This window comes from Pipra filicauda, unplaced genomic scaffold, assembly GCF_003945595.2.
Source record: "Pipra filicauda isolate LSUMZ 115617 unplaced genomic scaffold, ASM394559v2 scaffold33_size4404698_pilon, whole genome shotgun sequence".
In the NCBI taxonomy this organism is placed as follows: Eukaryota; Metazoa; Chordata; class Aves; order Passeriformes; family Pipridae; genus Pipra; species Pipra filicauda.
This window is the reverse complement of record NW_024104465.1, coordinates 2,381,224-2,398,324: the sequence shown is the minus strand read 5'-3', so window position 1 is coordinate 2,398,324 and position 17,101 is coordinate 2,381,224. Positions and strand designations below refer to the sequence as shown.

At 40.3% G+C, this 17,101-nt stretch overlaps 1 protein-coding gene across 3 annotated transcripts in view; it reads left to right on the top strand.

Moving 5' to 3' along the window:
* DGCR2 (DiGeorge syndrome critical region gene 2) overlaps positions 1-17,101 on the top strand; it is a 44,395-nt gene that overhangs the window by 20,051 nt on the left and 7,243 nt on the right. The window contains exons 2-7 of one of the 3 annotated variants that reach the window (XM_027714292.2): positions 124-246; positions 8,845-8,919; positions 10,486-10,705; positions 11,685-11,764; positions 13,632-13,808; positions 15,156-15,359. In XM_027714292.2, coding sequence (XP_027570093.1) covers positions 124-246; positions 8,845-8,919; positions 10,486-10,705; positions 11,685-11,764; positions 13,632-13,808; positions 15,156-15,359 — 879 coding nt within the window. The remainder of the gene's footprint in view (positions 1-123; positions 247-8,844; positions 8,920-10,485; positions 10,706-11,684; positions 11,765-13,631; positions 13,809-15,155; positions 15,360-17,101) is intronic. The other 2 variants (XM_027714293.2, XM_027714294.2) reach the window with 2 other exon arrangements.

The window sequence follows — 17,101 nt, the reverse complement described above, 5'->3', positions numbered from 1 at the left end:
TATTTGGAAACTTTGTCCGTTGCGCTTCGGTGATACATGACACGACAGACAATTAATATATGTATAGATTTGCAAGAATAAATCACACTTTAAACAAAGCACAAATTTCTTCTTCTTTCCTAGAGCTCCGCTGCACCTCGGGGCAGTTTGCGTGTCGGAGTGGAACCATTCAGTGCATCCCTTCCGACTGGCACTGTGATGGATGGCCCACCTGCGAGGACGAGAGTGATGAAGTTGACTGTCCGGGTAAGGAAATCTGAGCAGAATGCTCATCCCAGTGCCAGCTTGTTTTGCAGCAGTACTTTGACTCTTTCAGATCGCTTGCTTATTCTTATTTGAAATTTTGGAGATTTTTTGGTAGACCTGTACCCATTATTAACAGAGTTCGAGTTGGCTTCTCTTCATTTTGAGCAGCCAGTGCCACAGACAGTATTTTTTGCTTGTCTGAATTATCCTCTGTGAGCAGGTGTCCTGGAGATGAGGTGAGTTTGTAGTCTAAAAGGAGACTTTCATGACAAGGAAAAAATCATGTTGCAATTAAGCTGAAATGACGCATAAGCCCGTGGTTAAATTTGGAATTACTGATTTAGTTGTATATCACTCACATGGTGCTGGGTGACATTGTTGGGCTTGGGTAGAGAGTTTGTTTTATTGCTCCTTCTTCTGCTTATGCTTCTTGAGTGGAGAACTTTGTTCTGTCAGGCAGGCTGGTTATTTCCTCCTCATAAACTCTTACGATCCTATGCTGCCTGTGACCAGCACTGGTTCTCTGCTAAAGTTACTGGATGCTGAGCTGTGCTTAAAAACAAGCAAAGAAAAACTGTGACTATATAATCATAATTTTGAATGTTTTCATTTGTTCTTGACAAACAGGCCAGTGCAACTCTTTCTTGTGTATCTGAAAAGTTAAGGGACCTATAATTTTTTTCCATTAAGAACAGTGAAACAGGTATCTGAAAGCATGAATTCAACTCTGGCATAATTCTAAACTTTTACCTCTACAGTGTGACTAAATCACATTCAAAAACTGTTTTAAGAAGTTCTTCTTCAGTGAACTACTTAATTTTCTTGCAGAGAATCACTGATGAACTTTGTGGCATTGTCATCACAACATTCAGTCTGTCATCATTCTGAGTTCTGAGCTGTTTTAAAGAGGTGCTACAAAATAGTAACATTTGTGTTTTACAGCAACAAACTTCTCTAAATATTCATATTTTCTAGAGGGATTAGAAAAGTAAATCTAACTCTCAGACTTTGAAACTCTGCCATAGTGAGCCATCTCCCCGGTGTGTGCTATACCCAAATAATTAAAAGAATGTCAGTGCTCTATTTAGAAAGCTTTTAGTTGGTTTGTGTGTGTGTATATTTGCAGCAAAGCAGAAAAAAAATTGGTAACTTCTTCTGAAATTGAAAATTAAGCTGTGCCATTAGTAGTCTTTTAAGGATATTCTTTACAATGTGGATGTCCTAGAGAAAGATGCTTTTATAATTGTGCTGTTATTCTTCTTCCTTTTTAGCCAACTTTGGCCAAATGTGAAAATATAGGGACCTAAAAAAATCCTGGAGTCTAATGGAATTCAGTGGCTAGGGGAAGGCAGAGTCACGTTACTGTTTGGATTTACTTAAAAAGCACCGAAGACTTCACTTGTGGGAACGTTTGAACATCCAATTAGTAGAAGTCTATTTTTATCCTCTCTTGTTGCCTGGTGTATTAGTCAGCAATTTAAGTTATTGTGTGGAGTATGCACGGGGATGGTGTTCCAAAGAACATTTGGTATATGAAGAGGATTTCATGGAAGCAAATTTCTCAGTGCATAGGCTCTTGTTTTCTGTTTGGGATGTAGGTCTTGCTGTGCTGTCTGGCCTGATAAGATGAGAAGAACTTTAAAGAAATGAAATGTGGGAGAGAGTTGATTCGCCACCATGTCTGTACACAGGAGGAGAATAACATACATAAAAGAATACTAGAGGGGAAAATGATGGACAGCACAGAGAAGGAAAGTATTGCACTTGATGAGAGGATTAATTAGATAAGTAATTGGTGAAAAGGCTGTGCTCAGTAAAACAGCCAGAAAGCAGGTGTGGTGTTTGTGAAAGAACCGAGATATTTGCACAGTAACGCGAGGTGTGCAGCCAGCAAACCAGAGGAACAAGAACTACTGGTGTGGGATGTAAAAACTATTATACCTGTAACAAAAAAATTGAAATGGGTGTTGAAGGGCATTTGTTATGTGGAGCTGTCAAGAATCAGGAGAGGTTGGTGTGCATGTGAATGGTATGCTGGAGAATAAAAAGGAGTAACATCAATGAAAGTAAACCTGAGGCCTGAATCAGTTTGGAAGAGCGTGGTTTTCTTATGTTGGGAAAAGCAGTATATGACCAGTCAAAGGAGAGAATGTCTTGGGACATGGATTGGGGAGCTAATACTGCTAATAATAGTAGCACACAGTCATACTCAGGAGTGGCAACTTTCTTCTTTGGCCTCTGAATTTACAAGAAATGATGCAGCTTTAAATTTAGAAAATACCTTTGGATTTAGATGAGCAATCGTGAGATGATTCAGCTAAATGTAAATACTTTTTAATTAAAGTTCTTAATTTCAATAAAGCCAGGCTGAACACTGAAAGAACTAGTTAGTGAAGCCACCTGGACTTGTGAAACTTGGAAAATTAAAATATCTGTAAATTAAAAGGCATGGAAACTCTCTGAAGCATGAAAAAAAGGCTTGCAAGAAAGAGCCTTGAATCTGGTTGGGAAGCTTGTTAATCTTCAGCCTTTGAGCTACTAATGGCACACTCCAACATGAGCAACTTGGGAGAGATCAGTGCTAGTGAATTAAGGTTTTGTGGTGGTGGTGAATGTGTGTTTCAATGACTACTTAGTCATGTTGGTATTTTGAGAGGTTTAATACAAAGCCATTGGGAGTTATTTGTCACTGTTGGTTTAGTTTACCTTTTTCAGGCCCGGTTTCATTTATGTTAGTAACAAGTGTATTAAAAGAAGAGGAACTGTAATTAATAAATTAGTTTTGTATTCATGTGTTGTCAGAAGTACAAAAACCACTCCAAATCCTAAGACTTTTTCTTCAGAATAATTTCTTCTGTCATTTCTTTCAGAACACAATTAAGAAAGACATTAATTCATTGGCAATCTGAATAAGTGTATGAGATGCCTATTTTTTGCTAGACCATTTATTTCTGTGAAGATTGTCGTTACAGCTGGTTTTGTTCTTGCTCTCTCTTATCAGAATGACTGTTTTCCTTTAAAGCCTGGAATTCCTTTCAGTTCCAAACTTACCATGTGCAAAGTGCTGTTCCCCCTGCCCTTCCCAGTGGGCACACACGCGTCAGTGGAATCTGCAGCAGTGATTACCCTCAATTCATCTCTCTGGTAGACTAAAAGCAGCGGCTGCTTGCTCTTGTGAGCATACTAAAAATTGCTGGGAGGGTTTATGTAGCATGTGCCTGTGACTCTCTTCTGCTTAAGCAGTGGAGCTTCATGAAATTTGTGTACTGTTCCGTGTCAACAGTACTCGATCCTAAAAATAGTTTATCCTAGAGTAGCGTATTCTGTGAAATGGTAGAAACAGGCGTTAGTATCTTAAACAAGGACTTTTAAAAATGGAAATTTATTATTTCTACTCACTTTCCCTTATGTTTCTATACAAGTAGTCAAAGTAGAAACATGATTTTTCGACCTGTATTTAAACCCATAAGAGGGAAGGGATCTGCAGTTTGCCTTTTACTGCTTATTGGATTTCCAGCTTTGCTTCTACCAGAATATCAGATCAGCTTCTGCAGATACTCTGCCTTCTTTGCAGGCCTTCTGGTCTAACTCATTTTCAGGGGGACGAGCAGAGCAGAGTTTAGTGTAGCTCTGTCTGTTTGCCTTTGTTTCTTCTTGCTGCAGGCTTGATGTTTGTTTCTGTTGCTTAGGAATTAGAGTGGATGTCTTAAACTCCAGTGCCTTTCATAAATCCTATCTGTATCAGTTTTTCAGCTTGCAGTTATATTGGTGATCATTTCATTTCCTTCCTTCATTTGTTTATATTTAAAAAACAGAATTCTTTCCATAAATAAATGATCAGATTGTGCTGTCAGATGTCTTCGGGCTTCCCCCAGCATCTGAGCTTGAAAACCTCCAGCTCATCCTGTAGTGCACACCCTTACCCAGTGTCACATTCTTCCTTTAAAAAGTATTTCTCAGTACTGTTCTCTAGACCTGCTTGGTCAGAAACAAGAACTGGAAGGTTTCAGTGAGCTGAATTCCTAGGGGTTGTCCCCCCCCCCAGTGAAGTGATCAAAACCAGCTCTTTGTTTTATTTCACCAAGGATATTGTGTTTGGTTGAAGTGACTGTTGACATTTGTGTGCTTTTTAGGACATGTCCTTTTTTAAAGCTAGGTAATAATGATAAAAACCTCTGAGCAGTTCCACACTTTTTCTGAGCCCTTGCTGAACTATTTCTTTACCTTACCTCCTGTGTTTAAATTATAAGCTCTTTCCTGTCAGCCTATTGCATTGAATAGTGCTCATCACAACAGGATGCTGTTCTTTGTTGGCATTGATGTCCTGGCATAATACAATTGATAGCACATGGTGGGGAGCTGCCTGATCTGAGAAGAGTCACTCCTCTCTGGGAAGTTCTAAACTGTATTTTGAAATATTGAGGCACAAAACTGGACTTAATCTTGAAGTTCTCTCACCTCTCAAATTTCCAAATGGAATTAGAAGTTTTCCAAGCTTTTAGTGGGTTGTATGCTGGATAGTAAATTTGAAGCTTGAGGGGACAAGGCAGCTTTTGATGTAAATTTTGAGAATCAGTGTGTTTAAACAGGAGCAATTCAAATCTTGGAACTAATAATATATTAACAAGACCTGGTTGCTTCACAAGCAGTTTCATTTTGAGACAATTTGACGTAGTACATCCATCCTTGTAAAGGGTTTGGCTTGAGCGACTTGCCATCTGTGACACAGAAACTCTGGAACCTGGTTCAACTCCCCAAAATCCAATATTCACCCCCTTTATGAGTCCTGTCCATACAGGACCTCTCTGTGTTACAGGCAGTGTCCTCTCTGCCTGCCCTTTTTGTGGTGCACAGCAGACCTTGGGGTGTGTGGCAGATTGCAGTTTCTCTTTTTGCTCCTCTGAACACATTTGGTGTCACGTTTGTCCCCCCATGCAGAGCTGCTCAGCACACAGACGTTCTGGCCTGTCCCTGTCTCAGCTGGTGCCAGCTCTCACTTTTGTGTTGTCTCAGCTCCTCAGCTCTCATGCCATTTGCACTACTTGGCTTTTTGCTTCCTTTTACTTGATCCAACTGATGGACACACCGAGGGGGAAGAAGAAAGAGCTTTCTGCTCTGCTTGTGTGCTTGGCTTCCCCTAATGAGACACGATGTGCAAAGCAAGTGTTACTGAGATCCTGTGGATAAATTCTGCAGAGTAATCTCCGTGGATGTACATGGAAGGGTGTGGGCAATGTAACTGAATTCCTTCCAACCTCTGCTGGGCAAGCTCATAGTTCTTTCAGACTGAAACTTGGCTGCATTTGTCCCTTCTTTTTTTGCCATGTCCCCAAGAGAAATAGCAAAACTTGTATGCATGGCACAGAGCTTTTTCTAGGAGTTATCAGGGCTGTGACACCACTATCTAAAAGGTAGTTAGAAAAGTAAGCAAAATGTCCAATATCTTAACAGTGAACGGTTGTTGCACTGTTTTGCTTCATATCTGAAGAGGTTTATCAATATAAAAAATAGTAGGAGCCATCAGCATGGCAAACTTCTATTCTGAATTGGTAGCTTCAAGTTTTAAGCAGCTGAAAATAGCCACAGAATCAGCACTGCTGGGCAACTTTCTTGATGTATGGCCCTATACTTAGACTATAATTGTGCTAGAGTGAATGAGACAGTAACTGTAAATTGGAAGGAGCTCGGTGAATACTAATCATGACTTAATCCACTGGGAAACAGATTGGAAGATGCTCACGTCCACCATGCTATAGTATTTGAGGGGAGAAAAAAATAGCACCCCGTGAATTTTTCTTTGAAACTATTTTTTCCTTTTCCTCACCAAGTAGAAAGTAAATTACATTTCTGGAGTAGTTTTATGAAGTCAAAGGAAATGGATCTCTCTCTCTGTCTTGGCTAGTAAAAATACTACCGTTCCTGTTATTGCTTGTGGTTGTAGTATCTAAAAGAATAAATATCTTGGAAAATAACTGATCTTCCAAAATCTGATAGCTTTCAGAATATTAAGTATGCACATAAGCACTAAAAACTATGGCTTTTCCTTTCTGAAACACTCAGACATGGTTAGGTTGTGATCTTCTGACTCAGGTTATTATCTTAAAGCTTAGTCCATGGCACTCTTAATTTGTTTTTAAAGATGAAAGTATTTGTAAAGATAAAAGTATTCGTATAAAAGAAGCAGGAACAGCAAAGTACGTGGAAAATTCTTCCTCGGAGTATTGTGAAAGTACAGTAGCAAACCAGTCCAATTACACCTTTGCCACCAGAATCTGCAACAGCTTTTCACCGCAGTCAAGTGACTTAGGGGCTCGTTAGCATCTCTTTACTGCCCTGGAAAAAGTTGTCATCATTGCTTTTGTTGGAGACAGAAATTCAGGTCAAATAGAAGCAATTTAATATTTGAAGAGCAGCAGTTTATTAAGCAGCTGACAGTGCTGGGCTTTAGAAGTGACTTGTGGTGGCTGCTTTCTGCCACTTGAGTCCTGGTTTCAGCGAGTCTGCTGACACGGGCAGATGCTGAGGAAGGAGTGAGAGTCCTGCTTCCTGGGTGCAGACTGATTGAACTCCCTTCCTGTGGGATCTATGCAGCTATTTTTCAAAGCATCTGGCATAAATTCTGTCAATTTAAGATGTTAGCCCAAGTAACCCTTTCTTAACCCAAGTAACCCTTCCTTAACCTTGCATGTCAAAACCTGTGAACTTCTGTTTTATTCCTGGGGGAGATAAATTGTTAAGTCCTCGTGGGCGTTCTGTTTAGCCGTGGAGGGTCAGCCATATGGTGCTGCATCTGCTCTCACTTCTGAAAGGGAACTAATTCTTCGTGTGTTTGGTTCTTACTGGTTCTTTGGGTTTAGCTGTTACCATTTAATGCCATGGGAAAATAGAGCTTCCCATGTTGAACTCAGTGCAGTTTGATAAAGCATTCTACATTAGCTGGTGTTATTTTTAAAGTGTTGCCGTAACTGAAGATTTGCTTTTTTAGCGTCTCAGTTTTGCTCTGAAAATCACATTGTAAATACTGCTACTGAACCACTAGGATTAAAAACAAATTCTAAAAGCAAAAATAGATTGGCCTTTAAAGTAATAAAAAAATCGTTAATCTTCACCATCAAATTATTTTACCATTTAGTGTCCTTTGAAATGTGTGCTGACTGAATTTCGTGGCACTGACTTCTTGCCTGTGATAGATAGTGTCTTCTAATATTGAACTGTAGAATTACTACTTTATTCCTGTAAGGCCGTGCGAGTCTATTATGCACGGACGTTTCTTAATGGGTGATCTCTGTAGGCATGTAATTCCTGGGATAACGTGATAATTAAATATCCCTTGCTTATCCCATTAACCCAGGGCAAACTCAGTATGCTAGAGCCAGATGAATGCAAAGTGACTCTGCTGTTCCTGGGCTACAGCTGGGGATTTTTTTGCTCATCAGTGCTAACATTTGTTCTAGGGAGTGCAGTTTGACGTTGGGTCTTGTGGAGATCTTTCCCCCAGGTAGTGCACTGAACAGCCTCCAACTCGAGGTTTAAATTGTCATGAAATTGCTGCAAACCTCTTGCTTTCTAAATACAGTCTGAAAAGAGAAAGTTTTAATGACATGATTTCATATATATTTCAAACAGATGTAGTTAAACCTGTTGAAGATGACTGTGTAGCTTCTCTTTATTTAGAATCATGACTGGTTTATTTGGTTTAGCGAGGCTAAATAGAGCTAATCAGCTTTAAAGCAAAATAAGCTGATTTTTTTATATAGAAATGAATGTCTGCACGTCTCTTTCTGCTGGTTAAATTCTATTAAATTTAGTAATGTCTAGTAGTAGTAGCATACTGGTAGGTGTTTCTAATGCTTACATTCTTGGGTTAAGGTTTTAAGGTTAATCCCTTGTTTCCAGATTAATCTTTCTCGGTGCTCATCTCCGTCTTTCTCAAAGGTTTCTCCCCACCACCGTGCCAGCCTTCCTGCTTAGGATCCTGCTAGTTTTGCTGGCTGTGACCCACCCTGCGTTGTCTCCACATAAATTGTGTGTTCTTTATTTACTCCTGGTAGGCACAGGGAGCACTCCAGCCCCTTTCCTTGAATAACATCTTGCACCTTGTTCTTCCTCGGTTACGAAACCCAATTGTCATGTACACCTGTTAGACCTGCCACTGAGATGGGGGAGTGTGTGGTTTTGTGTCAGAATTAATGAGCTAATGTTTCCTTTAGAAGCCTAAGAGTGAAAAAACCCCCTCGTTCTTTTGGATGAAGATGGGTTTCCTTTTCTGGTTTTAATTCTGTCCTAGATCTCAGAGAATGTGTTGGAAAATATATTGGAGACGTTGTCTTGTGTCCTTGAACACACAACTGAGGAATGAAGCAGCTGGGGAGTGGGCAGTTCTTTTAGCAGGAACAGATAAAATGCACCAGGGATGATGCATTTGCTGCAGCAGTTGAAATGATGAGCATCAAGTCTGTGCCATCTTTGTTTACCTGAGCGTGTCATGTACCACATGTCTTGAATTCAAACTCGGAGAAAGTTTAATAAAATGAAATCTGCCTTTGCTTGCATCTTTCCCCAGTACTGACTGTTCCTTCTGGTCCCCATGCTTGACAGGGAAGGAGAAAGTGGACTCGAGGCACAACCGAGGGAGAGGAGGTGTCAACGTGGCACAGCCTGTCCGATTTAGCAGTAAGTTGCAGACTGGGAAATCTGGGCCATCTTCCTGCTAATTAATTTAGAAATTTAGGCTATTTTTAAAATCCAGCCCTCTCACCTGCAGCACTGCTTGTGCCGCTGTCGGCATCCCAGTCCCAGCCTTACCTAAAGCATTATGAATGTCCTGCAAGTGTCCTTCCCATCTCTCCAGGCCCAAAACTTCTGAGTCTCCCCAGCCTTTTGCCTCTTAGCTTGGTTCCCTCTTTGCTCCAGGGATCATTCAATGATTTGGGAATGAGACGCTGCACTGATTACCTTGGAGACTGGGATGGGACAGGTTAGGAAGAGAACATGGGGGAAAGACATGGGAACATAGGGAACATGGGAATGATTATTTGAACTCTGGTGATCTTCTGAAAAAGACAAGTGATTGGTATTTTGATTTATCATGGATTCTGGTAGCTAAATTATGTTATTAAAATTTATGGAGGACAATAAAGCAATTTAGAAATCAATATGACAATTTCTAATGTGCTCTGCAGTCTGATTGGTACTGTATTCTGCCCCTCCTTAGTGATGTAAACAGTAGATCTTAAAAGATCCTATATAAATGGAGAATGAGGAAAGGTATTTAATTAATGGGCTTCAAACCGAAGTTTGTATATAATTATTTGATGGTAAAGATCACTGTTTCTGAAGGGAGTAAAGAGGCTTGAGAACAGAACTGTGACTTGCATGGAATGAACATAAACCAGTTTCTGAATATGAAGCTTCTTTCTTATGTGTGCAAAATTAATACTTCAGGTGCAGGTGCTAAAATCATATTTTTAAATTTCATCCACCTGTCTCTGTGATTCTCTCTATTAGTCACCCATCACCTCCATGAATGTCAGTCCAAAGCCCATGGGCCTGTTTCATCCAGAAGTGCCTCCAGGCTTTTGTTTCAGGTTCCCTCAACTGAGTTAATTGAGAGAAAGCCGAGACAGCAGTTCACATCATCACCTTCTTACTTCCTAAAGATCTGCTTTACAGTGATGTTTTTCCAAAGCAACCAAGAATTTCCCCAGAACCCCATCATCTTCAGTGATTGACTCTGGGAGCAGGATTATGTGAATAGTGCTGAGACTGTTTGTAAGAGTAGGTTGAAAACTTCACAACAAGTTGGATGTATTGCTAAGCATCTGACAGAGACACAGTCATTAATTTGGCCACCTCTGGTTTTTATTTCCTGCTTCTTGCTGCTGCTTTTCACTTGATCGAGTTGATTGTTTTTATAACGATATGTAGGGGAATATCTTCCACAGTAGATTGTCAGTCTTAATTAAAAACTTTAAAGACCTTCACAGTGTGATGAAACTTTACTAGGAGTTGCATCTTTTAAAAAACAGCTAAAGAAAAATCAACATTTATCAGAAACTGTAGTAAAGTAAACCTTCAGTGATCTGTAATGTATGCACCTCCTCCTGCAGAGGTGAAGTGTACACAGTATATTGTGTGTAGACGTGCAAGTGGTTATTCATTGCATTGTCATAAACTGATTAGGATGCATTATCTTAAAGATCCTAATTTGGGGGGAATGGTTTCCCTTCTGTTCTTCATGTTTCCTAGGAAAGTGCCCAACAGGATGGCACCACTATGAGGGCACAGCCAGCTGTTACAGGGTGTATTTAAATGAGGAGAACTACTGGGACGCTGTGCAGACATGTCAGCGGGTGAACGGGTCCCTCGCCACCTTCACTGCAGACCAGGAGCTGAGGTTCATCCTGGCTCACGAGTGGGACTTGGAAGAGATGACGTTTTTAGGGAAGGACCAGCACTGGTGAGTGGGAAGGAACGGATGAAGATCTTGTTTTACACGAGAATGGTTTCTGTGTGATACAAATACCGGTTGTTCAGTTTGTGTCACAAATCTAACTGTAAAATTGACATCAGGTGAATAAACCACCACGAACGTGCTGTTTGGCAGTGGCCATCTGTGTTTTATGTTTTAATTAACATTAACAGGTAATTAAATTCAGCAGAGTCTTTTTATCAGCAGTCTTTTCATCTTCAGGTTGTCTCAGCGATGTACAGTTATTCTTGAACTGCAAGAGGAAGGTGGATTTCACAATGACTTACTGCTGCACTACCTTGTCCAGAAATAATTATTTTAATTTTTCATCAGGATTTGATTTCCAACCTGTAGCTCTAAAAAAACTTGCAACTTTGAGATAGGAATGAATTAAAAAAGCCATTTTGAGTTGCAGCAACTGTGTTCTGGTGGCTTTAGATATTTCATTCTATTCATTCACAACAAACATTTCTTTTTTTTTCTGCCTGTGGGTTTTTTCTCAGACTCATGGGCTGCTGTGACAGGTCACCAGGAGTGGTTCAGTAACGATGTATCTCTGTCTCTGGAGTGTTAGATGGTTTGATCCAGAACAGTCTGACATAAGTTGCATATATTTAGAAATACTTGACTTCTGGATGCTGTTGTATGTTTTTTGAGTTTTTGATACTGAAGTGCTGCCATAACAACAGAATAAGGTGCTTATTGTGAGTAGAAATAAAAGACACAGTCAGTTATAATTTGTAAACATAGAAAACTATCAAGTATTTTATCGAGTATTTTCCTCTATTCCTCAAGTGTAGTCTCTCTACATTGCCAACATATGGGCTGAAATGATAAGGACAAAAAACCATCAGAATGTTATGAAAATTAACTTGTATATATAAAGACATTGTAAGGTTCTGTGGGATTTCATTTGTTAGTATGTTTTTGCCCTGTATCCTTAGGATGTAACTTAATTTTTTGGTAGGTTCTGGGTCGGATATCAGTATGTGATCACCAATCGAAATCACTCCCTGGTGGAAGGTCACTGGGAAGTAGCTTATAAAGGTAGGCCTCTCAAATTACTGCTTAGTTCAGTGGCCCATGGAAACTGTCTTAAAGCCTGAATATAATTTGCAAGAACAACATAGCTTCTTTTAGTGATAGTGTTGAATATTGCAGGGGAACTGCTTGGCTTTACAGTGTGGAAATGAAAGAGTTTAATTCTCCATGCATGTCTTATTTTAAAGGTGAGGAAGTTTCATGGTTTTTCACATTGATGTCTTGTGCAAAGAACATGTTGTTTCACTTTATCTGTGTTTCCTACTTGATTAAAATGAGAAAAAGGAAACTATAGTAGTTTCTCGTTCTTTGTGAATATCTAGATGAACTCCTGATTCTAGTATTTGCACAGACTAGTGTAGCATGTTTGGGGATTTTAGCTCTTTAAAAATTGGAAGAATTTTATATACTTAAAAAAAAACCCACTAGATTTTTCAGAATTACTCTTATTTTTTTCTTTTAAAGTACTTCAGGTAGTTTAATTAGACCGAATCAAAATTTGCATAATTCCAAAAATGTATCCCAGCTTACACGAAAAACTCAATGTTAATCTGTTGGGCTTTGCTGGCTGAACTCTTTCAATTGCAAAACAAGCAGCTCCCTCTGCTGACAAGGCAATGTTTCTACACCTTTTATTTTTAACTAATTCAGTTGAGGGATTAGTTATTCTTAAAGTCATTATATGAACTCTTATGTGTACAGTTGCATGTCTAATTGCTGTACTGGTTTAGGTAATGGAAAATTTAAAGCAAAGATGAGGTTTCTTTTAAGCACCAGCACTGTGAAGTCCAGTGTAGCATTTGAAAACCAAGCTGAATAGGTTTTTTTTCTTATACGCAATTGTTGGTATCCATGGAAAATGTGGAAAGGAAGCTGTCCCTTAGGTACAGGTAATAATTATGAACAGAATTTTGCTAAACAGTTGGGTCTTGAAAAATGCTTCCTTTTGACGTGAATACAGACATTCTCCTTAAAAGGACCTTTCTTTGCTCTTTGGAAAGCTGACTGCACTGCCCTCTGCTGACAGTGTTAACAACCAGAGGGGCACAAATTACAGAAAAATCATGGTAACTTTATTGTAAGTTTTATTTAATTTGATGCATTATAGAAATTTAAGCTTTCTCAGTACGATATATTCAGGTGTTGTATTTATTACAGAGATGCCTCAATGAAATAAAGTACACAGTAGTACATAGTAACATCCACTAGTTTCTGAAAACCTTTTCTTAGGCTTCATTGACTTATATTGGAACAGACTCTGAATTCCTGATGCCTGTTTGAAAAGTGATTTAGGGTTCTATAGCTTGAAAATTTTGATTTATTATTGGAACATGTGAAACATGTGTCCTCAAAAAAAGTAATCAACACCCTTTGCAGTGTTTGGAACCCACCACAATACTGTTTGCTAACGTGAGTTGGAAGGAGCAAACAGTGGATGCCCCAGGTGCAGCTAGGGCACTTGGAATGAGCAACAGGAGATGGGGGGAGCACAGGTGGATGCACAGGCATCTTTGGAAGCGCCAGTGGGTGCTTGGAGTGCCAGGCACTCCAAACTCAGCGTGGTTTGAAGATGCGTAACTGTTGTCAGGCAAACCCCGTGGGACTCTGGAAAGCAGCACTTGTGAAGATACCAGGATATCACTTCTCCTGGTTCAGAGTGACAGAATTACCCAGTCCTTTGAAAACAGCAGCCTCTTTTCTCTGTGAGTCACCCCTTTCCCCCCAGCTGTTTGCCTTCCCTGGAGCAGTGTTGCTAATGGAAGCTGGAGCTGGAGGGCAGCAGCCGTGGTGTGCATGGAATGAGTGACATTACAGAGCCTTTCTAAAGCTTTGTATACCCACAGGCTGCTTATGCCAGTGTATCTTTTTGCAGGCTCTTCAGAAGTGTTTTTACCCCCTGACCCCACCTCTGGTACGGCTATGCCTGAAAAGGAAAACGTTCTTTGTGCCCAGCTTCAGTGTTTCCATTATCCTACCTTCCGGCACAATGGTTTACACAGCTGGCATGCTAAAAACTGCTATGAGAAATCTTCATTCCTCTGCAAAAGGAGTAAGTTGGTTTTGGTTCAGTATCAACTGTGTTGTGTGTTTAAATATGCATGTAACAAACACGTGGAAATTTTTTCATTATCCTTTCCGACCTTTGCCCAGTGAATTAAAAAAAACAAATGAAAGGGTGGAATTACGTTTCTGCTTGGTTTTAATAAATAAGAGCATTGTCATGTGTGGCTGTCACACAGTACAGAGTTTCACTAAAAAATTGTTAAGCTGCAGTATCAGCCCTAAAATAAAGTATACTTGGGGGGAAAAAAATTTTTAAAAAGCACCTTATTAGTAAGCATCACCCTTAAATTATTAATTTCACATTAAAATGAGGAAACACTTGTTTCTGGTTTATTTTGAATATAGAAGATTCTCTTGAATTCTTTCCAGACAGTTAGTGGAACTAGAGGAGAAAAGACAAGTGGAGTTTACTGACTTAAAGAAGAAAAGCCATTTTTTTTCACTTTATATTGAATTTCTGTACTCCAAAAGCCTCAATTCCAACAGAAGTATTGACAGGATTATCAGGTAGTCTTAAACAGTACCTGATCTAGATGGTGCTTCATTGCAAGAAGGAGAGAAGCTGTTTAATTGTGAGGGTCGTCAGGAGTGCAGCTGACTCCTGGGGTGGTTGTGCAGCCTCTGTCTTCAGAGGTTTTTATGACCAGATTAGATAAAACCCATTGGGATGTCATAGCTGACCCTGCTTTGATCAGGAAATTGGAACTGGAGGCCTCCTCAGGTCCCTTCCAGCCTGAACTTCCCAGCTGACCCATGCATAGGGTGGAGGGGACAGGCCATCCTCCCTGAGCAGCTGCTCCAGCTGACATGTGCCAGCACTGTGTTTGTTCCCTCGCTCTGGTTTTGGTACCTGCCTTTAGGACAGTGGGCAGAAGGCAGCTGGGCAGGGATCAAGATGCTACTAGGACAGGGGTAGTACTACTGCCTGGCTTCCTTCTTTAGGCCTGGCCTGTTTTAAGTGTCCTTCAGGTTTGGTCCAGAGAAGATCCATCTTTTCCTAAGTACCAGGAGAGAGGAAGGGAGCTGCAGAAGGCTTTGGCAGTGAAGGTTAAACTTCTCAGACCACTTACTTTCCTTTGTCTTGGAGAGGATGCCTGAAAGTGTGTCAGTTCCATTAAATACCTGAAACTCAGCTTGTCAGTTTTGAGCAGTAAATCATCCCTGTGTGCCTCCAGACTATCCATTATCTTCCCCGCTCCTTGGAGATCCCTTTTCAAAGTTGCTGTAAGGTGAAGGCATGGATTTTAACTGGTGGTCTGCTTATGCTTACAAGTCACTTAACGCAACAGAATAAACTGGATTCCATCGATGCCGATGTGCCTTTCTGTTGTAGGCCAGACTTGTGTTGATATCAAAGACAACATTGTCGATGAAGGATACTATTTCACCCCAAAAGGGAACGATCCCTGTTTGAGCTGCACGTGTCACAACGGTGAGCCTGAGATGTGCGTGGCCGCTCTGTGTGAGCGGCCCCAGGGGTGTCAGCAGTACCGCAAGGACCCGAAGGAGTGCTGCAAGTTCACCTGTCTAGACCCAGGTAAGAGTTGACTGCTGCAGTGTTGTCAAGAAAAAAAACAATTGAGTGCTCCACTTGGTTATGTTTGGGTGTAACTTTGTTTGAAATGATGCATCCTTGCAGTGCCTTGATATGGTTGGGTACAGCTGCCCTGTGGGGGAAGATCTCAAATCATAGGAAGGGAAACGCTTCAGGCTGTGGCTGGTAAAAATTTGTTATCCTTGATGCTACTTAGAAAGGAGAAACAGGAGCTTATTTTCAGTATGGAGATTGATAGTACTGTGGGTTATTAGTACAGCGTCTTGCACAATTCCTTTGTCATGTTTAGTTGTTGTGAAAAGGAAGCACTTTTCTCTTGAGCACTAATTAAGCATCTTTTTCTGATTGTGAGCATTTATGTGAGTGGAAGTTCGCATGGAGGGATCATGGGGGAAGCAGAGTTTTTAAACTGTGTAAGTTTCAACAATTATCAGGACATACAACTCTGCTTATTGGATTTGGCATATCAGTGCAGCTTCTTGTTTTGGATCTGTTAAGTCTTCAGTTGACTTTGAATTGTTTGTCAGTCACCATTTAGTGGTGTGGATTTTGGGGGCTTATTTTTCTGTAAAGAGACTTGAAAAAAGAAACATGGCTTACATGGAATTTGCTGTGGGGGTGGTCAAATACTGGAGCAGATTGCTTGTGGAATCTCCATCTGTGGGATATTCAGTGCCTGACTGAACTCTGTCCTGGGCAACCTGCTCTAGCTGATGCTACTTGAGCAGGGGTTGGACTAGGTGATCTCAGGATGTTCCTTTCAACTTCAGCCATTCTGTGATACCGTTATTTTTTGGTATTTTAAAAGAATCTAATCTTATCTGAGTGCGCTAAGAAACTATTGTTCTGAATTCCTGTGGAAAACACAAGGTCAGCTGTTCCCATCAGGGGCTTCTGTTTCAATCTGTTACAAATTTCAGATTTGCTTATTGACTTCCACATTTGCAGTCTTTCTTATTGGTCTTAACTAGAGCAGTTAATCATTAAAGGCCACTGGCTCCTCCTTGTGTCATTTACGTTTGTTCTGAGGGTTAAGCTCAGCAGATGTTCATAGCTTGTGTTGCAGGTCGGTCGGTGAAAGAGTGGGGGGAAAAGCAGGAGTCTTCCTCCCACTCTTATCAGCTGAGCTAAGACTTAGGCTTCACTTTTTTTATCTTCAGGAACAGTGTCAGCAAAGCATCCAGCACACAGGATAAGATGACCTGGGATAACCTCGTGCCGTGTTCTTTAATCCTTACTTATTCCTGTGGGTCTTAACTATTGATGAATACTGATTTGAAGAGTGTATTTTACCACATCCTTTCTCATCCTTAAGCTCTTCCTTCTGTACTGATGCTAAATGAGACTGTTTCATTATACTCTTGCTTGAAGTGTTCTGGTGGTTTTTTTAGTAACTTAGTTTTTGAGAGAGGAATTATCAAGCAGTCCTCCAACTTCCTTCATAATGAAGTTACTTCAGCTAGTGATAAACACTGAAATTTTTAAAGGAAACATTTCAGTTTTCCTTCTGGATGTTTATAAATGACTATTCCAGGTGACGAAAATTAATGAATTACTTTCTTTAATCAGAGTGTATTTACCTCTGTCCAGTTCTTTCATATATCTCCCCTGAGCTCTGTTGCAAAGGAAAGAAAACAGTTTACTGTTCAACAGTAAGTAAATTAATCACCCAAGGAGAGACCGGGGGAAATAAATCCTGCTGTTGGGTTGGCAGGTAATCAGCT